This window comes from Wolffia australiana, chromosome 9 (assembly GCF_029677425.1).
Source record: "Wolffia australiana isolate 7733 chromosome 9, ASM2967742v1".
Taxonomy (NCBI): domain Eukaryota; kingdom Viridiplantae; phylum Streptophyta; class Magnoliopsida; order Alismatales; family Araceae; genus Wolffia; species Wolffia australiana.
In genome coordinates, this window is record NC_135843.1 from 13,070,912 (window position 1) to 13,082,228 (window position 11,317).

An 11,317-nucleotide genomic window follows, 5' to 3' on the forward strand; every position below is an offset into this window, starting at 1 on the left:
ACAGTGATAGGCTTACTTTAAAATGTCAGAATTTTCTACTGATTTGAATAACACTGTCATCAGAAGTCTACTTTGGACTTTAGTTCAAAGACAACTCTCTAGTATGAACCTAGTGGTAAGATCATCGCCAGAAACTCGAAGGGAGAGAACAAAAAGATCATCAACCAAGGGAGGTAGGAGGAGATACAAGAACCAATAACTTCCATTAAAGAGGTGAAAGATCATGAAAATACCCATAGAGGGTAAATTGATAAAACTGCCCTAGATATGATGGGGATTGTATCATGAAATACGGGATCAAGATGAAGTACTTGACATTCAAAAAATTTGGTTACAAGAATGGGGGCTTATCAACTAAATGTAAAGAATTTTCTAGCATGAATTCAAGACTAAGGATCTGACATTCTAAGATTTTGGCTCGGAGAATGGGGACATATCAACTAAATGTATAGAGCTTTATACCATGAATTCAAGAGTTTTCTACCACAGAAACCTTGTTCTTTGCATTTAGACAAAATTACCCAGAACAGTCATCCACTGAAACGACCAAAACAGAAACATTGAGAGATGAACTCGGCCCCCACCGAAGAAATTACACATTTATAAAAATCAAATAACCTTCATGCCGGCAGAAAATATTGCCCTTCCTCTTTGGGGGAAGACTATAGCGCCGCAATGCACTCGATCTCAATCCGGGCGTCCAAAGGCAGCTTAGCCACCTGGTAAGTTGACCTCGCAGGAGCTGGAGATGGAAAGTCTGAAAGAAATAGAAGGTGAAACTTAAATCGTTAGTTGCATTCTCAAATTTTTTATAACTACGTTATCAGAGTCTTGAAAACTCACACTTGGCATAGATTTCGTTAACCTTCTTGAAGTCATTGAGATCCGCCAGCCTAGAGAGGATAGCAAAAAAAACATCAAATTCTATGTCTAGAAAAACTGGAGAATTATGGAAGAGATTGAACAAAAAACTACAAAAGAATACATGATTGTCGTCTTAACAACAGACTCATAGCTGGCGCCACTAGCTGCAAGTATTTCTCCCATGTTCTTCAAAACCTGAAGTTTTTTGTGGAATTTCTATTGTTAGAAATTATAGGGATACAGTGACACTTGTTAAAAAATGGGCCTTTTAATTTCATCTTATTGAGATATGTATCCCTTATTGAAGTGGGGAATCCTCAACCGCAATCACCAAGTCTTCAACATAAGGATTTTTGTCAAGGGGTACTCTTTCAACAAATTTTAATGAAATAGAATTATTTTGAAGAAAATTTGATGAAATAGAGTAGGGCTCCAAGTTCATTCAATTTCAAGTGAGTCTTTGAAACAAAAATGCTAAGTACATTCATTTATACGCACAAATAATTCATAGTATATGCAGTCGACCAGTGAAAATGTAAGGGCACTGTCGTTACCTGCTCTGTCTGCTGTTCAACATCATCTGAGATGAATTTACCCGTCTGAAAAAAAAACCATGTAAAACCAAATATGAGACTAAAATTCGTCGCTCAATTCTTTCCAAAAAAATTTAATCTCAGCACTAACTCAAGGTCCACACTGAAGAACACACCTCAGGAACAAGACCAAGAACGCCAGAGACAAAGAGGAGGTTATTGGCTTTGATAGCCTGAGAATAAGGCCCTAAAGCAGCAGGTGCTTTGTCGGTCCGGACTGCCTCCTTGACTGTAGTACAGAAAAAAATTCTTCAATTGGTCATTAGCCAAAAGGGAAGGGAAAGAAGGCGGCTCTAATTTCATCAATAAAATAAAAATAACTATTAAAATAGACCAGTTCAAAATCAACATCAAAACCAACCATACAAGTAGACCTACAATTCAAAATGCACATCGAAACCAAACAAAAAATAGACCTTCAATTCGAAATCCACATAAAAACCAACCACAAAAATAGTCCTCCAATTCAAAATACACATCAAAACAAACCATAAATTAGACATTCGATTGAAAATTCACATCAAAACAAACCATAAAATAGATATTCAATTGAAAATTCACATCAAAACCAACCATAAAATAGAACTTGAATTCAAAATCCACACCAACTATCAAAGTAGACTTTCAATTCAAAATCCACATCAAAACCAACCATAAAAATAGACTTCCAATTCAAAATCCACATCAAAACCAACCATAAAAATAGACTTCCAATTCAAAATCCACATCAAAACCAACCATAAAAATAGACTTCCAATTCAAAATCCACATCAAAACCAACTATCAGAATCGACTTTCCATTCAAAATCCACATTAAAACCAACCTCATAAATAGATGTCCGATACAAAATCCACATCAAAACCAACCTCAAAAATAGACCTCCAATTCAAAATCCACATCGAAACCAACTATCAGAATCGACTTTCCATTCAAAATCCACATTAAAACCAACCTCATAAATAGATCTCCGATACAAAATCCACATCAAAACTTTGACAGCCCGATTCGCCTTCTAACTTGTTGTTTTCCCTGTCGGGATGATCAGAGAAAGAACTCGGTTCTAACTTTTGAGTGGCTTGACGATCTCCGCCGATTGGAGGAGGGACGATCTCCACCGGAGCTTGACGATCTCCGCCGTCGGGCACGATCTCCGCCGTCGGCCCCGACGGCGGCCCACTCGTCGTCGGCACTTGCCTCGTCACCGATGCCGACGGCCCCCCCTCCGCCGTCTGCTGCAAAAACTCTCGCCTCCTCCAGCCTCTCCGTCGGCTCCCGACCCAGCTTCCACATCCAGGGTGATGAAGATTTCCGCCATGGAAGGGAGCTCGAGCGAGAATCGGAAACCCTAGCGCCCGAGGAAGAAGAAAGAAAGGACTGGGGGCGACGCTGCCGGTAGGTTCAGGGCGGTCGTTTTTTTCCTGAAGCGGGGTTCCACCCCTCTCGCCGACGTGAAGGATCTGCTGAGGGTTTCCTTTGGTGCGATTGTGCAAAATACATGGCACGGATATAGGTTGGAAACCTGGACGCCAGTTTTACTAAAAGGGAGCTTGAAGGCAAGTTTCGGGCCTACGGCGCTTTGAGAAGTGTATGGGTGGCCCGTAAACCTCCAGGTTATGCTTTTGTTGAATTTGCTGACAGAAGGGATGCTCTTGATGCTATCCGTGAGCTTGATGGCAAAAATGGATGGAGGGTTGAGATGTCTCATGGGGGAGGTAGCCATACTCGGGAGCGACATGTGGGGTCGGCTATGAAGTGTTATGAGTGTGGCGAGCCGGGGCATCTTGCCAGAGTGTGCCGACTTAGCATCGGCTCCAGAGGGATGGGAAGTGGAAGACACCCGAGTTCTAGCCCCAGGCGACGAAGAAGCCAAAGCTATGGCCGTAGGGCCTGGCGGGCCCCCCCGCGCCACGGACCGAATTACCGGGCGGGCAAACGGCGAAGTCCAGGCTGTGCGGGGTTGGAAGCCGACGCTGGCAAACGGACTACATCTGCAGACATACTCCGAGAAGCTCCGCGTGGGGCTGGCTCTGGTGCGCACCCTTTGACAGCCCAATTCGCCCAGCGAGAAGAGCATTCCACACAACAGAAGCGACGGCTTGAACGAATCAACGAGAACTGTTGCTTCTGTTGCCTGGGACGCGGACATGTCGCAAAAGACTGCAGAGATCCAGTAATCTGCCGCCGATGCCGACGCACAGGTCACCGCCGATCCGAGTGCCCAATGAACCTAAAGCTGGGAGGCCGTGCTGTCTCGAGAAGTTTCGCGGAGTTCAGAGTCACCTCTCTCATCGGGGAGGTTCAAGGAGGCGCTCCGACATTGGAGGCAATTCAAGCAGGTTTGGCGGAACACTATGCCCCGCTTTTTCAGGCGGAACTCCAAATGGTGGACGAGAAACAATTCCTACTTAGAAGATTGCCTCGGGCAGCAAGAGAAAACATCTGTGGATGGCACCAGCAGATGCCGGCGCAAGGAACAGTCAAATGGCAGGGAGTCAAAAAGACAGACGGGGGATGCAAGATAAAGAACGGTACGATCTTGGTGGAGGCTCATGGCATTCCGTTCGGATATCGCTCAGTGGAACACGCAGCCCATATGGTGCGAAAATTTGCTCGCCTTCGCCGGATTATATCCACCGGGCTGGAGAGCGGAGACCCTCTAATCACAGTGCTTGAAGTGGAACCCCACAACGTTGGCATGCTCCCTCGATCAGTTTTATGCGAGGCGGCCCCAGGGGCCCCGGTTGTCCAGCTCTTGGTGGTCCCACCGCCTCCTCCTCTTCCTCGATCGGCCAACTTTGTGATGGTCGGGAACCCCCCCACAGGCATCGAAGGGGACGGACGGTCCACCAGGGGAACCTCAGGGCCTCAGGCAGGCCGAACAGAGTGGAGGCAAAAGTCTGCGGCGCTTTCCACGATCGGCTTCGAGAGCGTTTCTTCGCTCAATCAAAATTTGGGGCGCAATCCTCCGACAACGCGCGATGCAGCTCCTGAGCAAGCAGCCAAGAATGACTCATCGGAGGGGAGAGAAGCATGGACTCAAGCAACAAGGGAAGGTGTCATGGCAGACGAAGGGACCACCTCCCCAGCTGCCCCTATCGCGGCTGAGCCCAGCTCCCAGGGGACAGCGCCAGAACGTGTTGAACATCCCAAGACGAGAATGATTGCGGAGGCAGCAGGAGCTATGATGGCTTCGACAGTAGAGGGCGCCACGGTAGCCTCCCCATGAATTGCCTCTCATGGAACGTGCGAGGCCTCCGTGACGAGCGAAGGCGAGGAGTAGTGGGAAGATATATCAATGAATGGGGGGCAAAGGTGGTGTGCATCCAAGAGACTATGTTAGAGCAGGATCTACCCCAAGTGTGGGGCGCCCTCGGCCAGGGGGGTGATGGAGCACACGTAACCGGTGATGCAATTGGCCGATCAGGGGGTATTGCAGTGGCTTGGAGAGCGGAGGACTTTGATAAGCTGGAGGAGTGGAAAGGGCGGCATGTGGTTGCGGCCCGGTTGTCCAACCGTGAGGACGGGCAGACATGGGTGGTGGCCTCGGCCTACGGACCACCGGCCTCGCGAAGAGGGGAACTGTGGGAAGATATTTACGCCTTTACCCACAAATTCCAGGAGCTCCCGATTCTCATTGGTGGTGATTTCAATGTGACTGTGGCGGCCGAGGACAGGCCGAATGGCATGGGGGGGATGGACCCAGGTTCGGCGGAGTTCAGGAACCTACTGGCCAACTGTGGATTTCAAGAAATGGGGCCTTCGGACCGACGATTCACCTGGCGAAGCGCAGCAGGCCCTCTGGCGCGCTCTCGGCTCGATCGATTCCTATGCTCCATCGCGCTGCTGGAGATGTTTCCACTCGCAGAGGTCACGTCCCGACCCCGCCCTATTTCTGATCATACTCCTATTTCCTGGCAGGCACAAACAGGAACTGCAAAGCCCCCCTATTTCAAGCTAGATCGTTCCTGGTTACGAGAGGAGGGCTTCAAGAGGCGAGTTGCCAAGTGGTGGGGTACCGTTCCTGCTTTCGGATCAGCGTCGGCACGGCTGGCTACTAAGCTGACAGGGCTCCGCCGACACCTCGTCGACTTCCGCCGGAAGATTCGCGAGGACCGGAACCAAACCAGGGACGCTGCTTTTGCGGAGATACAACGATGGGACACAGAGGAGGATAGCCGGCCTTTATCAGCGGAGGAGTTGGCGACGCGTCAAGCCCATCGGGACGTAGTGGCTGAGGATTTAAAGACTGAAATGGACTGGCGACAGCGATCACGGCAGCGATCAAGCAGCAAGTGGGAGACGAAGAATGAACAAGATCAACCATTTTCGGGTGGAGGGGACAGTGGTCAGCGGCCAGACGGAGGTTGGACGTGCCCTAGCTAACCACTTTCGGGCTTTCTACCGTCGGGGACCGCGTAACAAATGGAAGTGGTCTGGAGCCGACACACCCAGGATCTCGGAAGAGCAACGAACTAAGCTAATCGAGCCTTTCTCAACTGACGAGGCTCAGCTGGCCATTCGTGGGTTGAATGCTGAAGGGGCTCCGGGACCGGACGGCATGCCAATTTTCTTCTACAAGGAGTGCTGGGATATGGTGGGTTCGGAGGTCATGGCGACTTTGGAGGAATTCCGGAATGGCACCTGCGAGATGGACCGGCTGAACAAAGCTTATATCGTGCTTATCCCAAAATGTCCGGGAGCTGAACAAGTGGGAGAGTTCAGGCCCATCGCTCTCTCCAATTCGATATACCTGATCATCGCCAAGGTACTTGCCAACAGACTCCGCGAGGTAATTGGCTACTTAGTGAGCCCTCTTCAATCTGCTTTTGTCCCGGGTAGACACATGGTGGAGAGTGTGGTAGTGGCAGAGGAAATTATTGCGGCCTGGAGGCGAACAGGCACCTCCGGATTTATGTGAAAGGTGGACTTCGCCAAGGCATATGATACGCTTGACTGGCGATATCTCTGGAATGTATTGCGCAAGCGTGGTTTCCCGGAGGTTTGGGTGCGATGGATGAAGCTCTGCGTAGCGACCAGCACTTTTGCAGTATTAGTCAATGGCCGGCCTCAAGGGGGCTGGATCCACCCCCAAAGGGGTATCCGGCAAGGATGTCCACTGGCCCCGCTTTTATTTATATTGGCGGCGGATACCTTGACGCGGTGCTCGGAACGGCTGTGTGCAAGGGGGCTGCTCAGAGGATTTCACACCCCTGGCTGGCCTAGCGGGATCCCACTCCTTCAGTATGCTTACGACACTACTTTTTTCATCGAGGGATCGGTGGAGGAGGCTGAGAACCTCTCGATCTTGCTGGACATCTTCTCCGATTTCTCTGGACTCAAACTGAATAGGGCCAAGTCTACACTCGTCGGTATCGGGCTATCTCCAGAAGATTTGTGTCAGTGCTCCCAACTTCTATATACGCCGATTGGCTCCCTGCCCATTCGGTATTTGGGCCTGCCTCTCACTGATGGCCGAGTTGGAGCACGGGAATGGCAACCGGTGGTGGAGAGGGTTGAACAGCGGCTGGGAGGCTGGTGAGGTCGTCTCTTGTCTCGAGGAGGGCGACTGGTCTTGGTGAAGGCTGTGCTAGCCGCGATTCCTCTACACTTCATGTCAGTCTTCAGGATGCCGGTGAGCGTTCGTAGAAGGCTTGAAAGCTGCATGCGGCGATTTTTTTGGAGCGGGCCCAGTCAAGGGGAATCGAGGGGCGTGGCCCTCGTCAGCTGGGACACTGTATGTCTCCCCGCGTCACAGGGAGGCCTCGGTGTCAGGCACATTCAGCAAACCAACATGACTCTGCTGATCAAATGGGTACGTCGACTGATGCAGCCTCCATCAGATCAGGTCACGGCGGTCCTGCACGACAGCTACGGAAGGGGAATGGACTGGGAGCAATGGGCTACACCCCTCCGAGGGGACTCCGCTTTCATCAGGGGGCTGAGGGGGGGTCTTCGCCAAGGCTCAGCCTCTCTTTCGGCCGAAGCTAGGGGATGGAACCAGCCTTCGATTCTGGTTGGACGATTGGACCGGTCTTGGGCCCCTGCGAGACCTATTCCCCAGATTATATGGTCTCTCGCCCGCTCGCCCGCCCCCAGTGCCCTGGTTCGGGGGATGTGGGACAATGCGTGGTGCCCAACATTACCTGCCCATCTTTCCGTGCAACGAATGGAAGACTTCCTCCAGTTACAGCGATTGATTGCCTCTTTGCAGCCGCAAGAAGGGGCGCGGGACACCTGGGAGTGGCGAGGAGCCAGTTTTTCGGCCAAAACTGCATACTGCATTCTGCGGGGACAGGGGAGTCCAGCAGACCGCTCCCTCATACCCCGAAGTCGAATACTGTGGAGGCGGCAAATCCCACTGAAGGTGAAAATCTTCGGCTGGCTTCTCTTGCGGCGTAGACTGGTGACGCGACAGTTCCGTCAACGCTGGTACCCGGGGAATACTGCCGAATGTGTCCTATGCTCCGGGGCGGTGGAAGACTATGGCCACCTGTTCTTCCGATGCCCGACGGCCCAGGCTGTGTGGCAGGCGGCCGGGGTGGGTAGCGTTGACCCTGCTACTGAAGAGGACTTTTGGAACTCCATCAGCGGCGGGCTGTTCCGCCGGGAGCCGGAGTGGCAACGGATCTTCGCCCACCTTTGGGCGATATGGCTACACCGAAATGAAGTCATCTTCAAGGGGAGGCCTCCCTCCGTCGATGCTATTCTGCACGACGCTAGGGGATTGGCAAATTTTTGGAAGAGAGGTGGCTGTGGCCCCCTGATTTCGTTCCCCTTGTAATGCATGACTTGATTTTCTATGTCATTATATCAATGGCAACGGGGGGTCCCTATTCCGGGGGACTCTCTCTATTTTCCTCAAAAAAAAAAAAATCCACATCAAAACCAACCATAAAAATAGACTTCCAATTCAAAATCCACATCAAAACCAACTATCAGAATCGACTTTCGATTCAAAATCCACATTAAAACCAACCTCATAAATAGATCTCCAATACAAAATCCACATCAAAACCAACCATAAAAATAGACTTCCAATTCAAAATCCACATCAAAACCAACCATAAAAATAGACTTCCAATTCAAAATCCACATTAAAACCAACCTCATAAATAGATCTCAAATACAAAATCCACATCAAAACCAACCATAAAAATAGACTTCCAATTCAAAATCCACATCAAAACCAACCATAAAAATAGACTTCCAATTCAAAATCCACATCAAAACCAACTATCAGAATCGACTTTCCATTCAAAATCCACATTAAAACCAACCTCATAAATAGATGTCCGATACAAAATCCACATCAAAACCAACCTCAAAAATAGACCTCCAATTCAAAATCCACATCGAAACCAACTATCAGAATCGACTTTCCATTCAAAATCCACATTAAAACCAACCTCATAAATAGATGTCCGATACAAAATCCACATCAAAACCAACCTCAAAAATAGACCTCCAATTCAAAATCCACATCGAAACCAACTATCAGAATCGACTTTCCATTCAAAATCCACATTAAAACCAACCTCATAAATAGATCTCCGATACAAAATCCACATCAAAACCAACCATAAAAATAGACTTCCAATTCAAAATCCACATCAAAACCAACTATCAGAATCGACTTTCCATTCAAAATCCACATTAAAACCAACCTCATAAATAGATGTCCGATACAAAATCCACATCAAAACCAACCTCAAAAATAGACCTCCAATTCAAAATCCACATCGAAACCAACTATCAGAATCGACTTTCCATTCAAAATCCACATTAAAACCAACCTCATAAATAGATCTCCGATACAAAATCCACATCAAAACCAACCATAAAAATAGACTTCCAATTCAAAATCCACATCAAAACCAACTATCAGAATCGACTTTCCATTCAAAATCCACATTAAAACCAACCTCATAAATAGATGTCCGATACAAAATCCACATCAAAACCAACCTCAAAAATAGACCTCCAATTCAAAATCCACATCGAAACCAACTATCAGAATCGACTTTCCATTCAAAATCCACATTAAAACCAACCTCATAAATAGATCTCCGATACAAAATCCACATCAAAACCAACCTCAAAAATAGACCTCCAATTCAAAATCCACATCGAAACCAACCTCAAAAAAAGACCTCCGATTCAAAATCCAAACTAAAACCAACTTCAAAAATAGACCTCCGATTCAAAATCCACACTAAAACCAACTTCAAAAATAGACCTCCGATTCAAAATCCACACTAAAACCAAATTCAAAAATAGACCTCCGATTCAAAATCCACATCAAAACCAACCTCAAAAATAGACCTCCGATTCAAAATCCACACTAAAACCAAATTCAAAAATAGACCTCCGATTCATAATCCGCATTAAAACCAACCAAAAAAACTCGTTATACGTCGGAGTGAACACTGCCGGACAGCAAAAAATCAGCCCGAATACATACCAATAGCAAAAAAGCAGTCAGCCCAAGAAAAAGAAGGCAGTCCAATACAACCTCAACTAAAGATCCACATTTAAACCAAAGAAAAATCCTCCATAAAATCAAAACAAACACAGTCAAACAGAATAAACAAAAACACATTCAGCAAGGCATAAACACAAACCAAATCGATAAAATCGAAAAAAAAAAAAAACAAATTCCCAATATTCAGAATCGCTCACCCGACTGAGATGAAGAGGTCGACATGGAGACCGCGGCTTTCACGGACGCGAAAGACGCCGGGAGCGAAGCGGATGGAGCAAAAAACCGGGTTTTGGAGAAATTTCTTGAACCTGCGACGAAGATCTGAAACCCAGAAGAGAGAGAGCGAGGGTCCGCCACTGGAGCCAAGGCCATTCTTCCCGCTCCGCACCAGGTCATCGCTTCTCTCTCCCTTTCTCTCTCTATCTCTATCTCTCTCTCTAACTCTCTATCTCTCTCTCTTATGGTCTCTTATCCCCATCGCTTTCGCTGATGATGGAGATGCGATACCGTCACCGCTACTTATTCTCACCTCCCCTCCACTACAGTCCACTGCAGAGTGGCAGGCCTCTGCATGTGCTTGGTCAACGAATTGTGTTTGACCAGACAATTCCTAGTTTCCATCATTCCCTTCATTCATCCTTGATGACATGATGATGATAATGATGATGAATTAGGATGATGGTGATGATGCTGATGTCCATCAAAGTCCAGAAACCTCTTCATCTTCCAAAAGTTGCCACTCACTCTTTATCTCCTATATATACATATTTATCTATCTCTATCTGAATCTCCATCTCTATGTCAATCTCTATCTCTATCTCTATCTTTATCTCTATCTCTAACTTTATATATATCTCTATCTCTATCGCTGCCTCGATCTCAATCTTTATCTATATCTCTATCTCTATCCAAATCTCTATATCTCCTCTATCACTATCTCATCTCTATCTCTATCTCCGTTTGTATCTATACCTTTAGCTCCATTTTTATGTATATCTCTATCTTTATTTTTATCTATATCTCTATCTTTATTTTTATCTTTATCTCTATCTCTAGCTGTCTCAATCTGAATCTCTGGCCATGATTCCTTATTCCCACAATTTTTTATGATGATGACAACATGATATCATCATCATCGTTGCTTGTCTCACCTGGACAGTTGTACACTTGTCTATAGAGAAGCCTTTACAACTTCTACAATGCCCTAATTCATCATTGATATGATGATGATGATAAAAGATGTTCATCATAGTCCACAAACCTCTTTGTCCCTCTTCAAAAAATCACACCTCTCTCTCTCTCTCTCTCTCTCTCTCTCTCTCTCTCTCTCTCTCTCTCTCTCTCTCTCTCTCTCTCTCTCTCTCTCTCTCTCTCTCT

General features: G+C 47.3%; 1 protein-coding gene across 1 annotated transcript; it reads right to left on the minus strand.

Annotated features, from left to right (window-relative positions):
• Positions 1–476: 476 nt before the first annotated feature.
• LOC144707607 (endoribonuclease L-PSP family protein) lies at positions 477–10,401 on the minus strand. The gene is made up of 6 exons (XM_078580812.1): positions 10,138–10,401; positions 1,574–1,686; positions 1,419–1,463; positions 986–1,059; positions 844–893; positions 477–757 (listed from the first exon to the last, which is right to left on the minus strand). The coding sequence occupies exons 1-6, from the start codon at positions 10,334–10,336 to the stop codon at positions 663–665; spliced, it is 576 nt and encodes a 191-aa protein (XP_078436938.1). The 5' UTR covers positions 10,337–10,401; the 3' UTR covers positions 477–662.
• Positions 10,402–11,317: the final 916 nt, after the last annotated feature.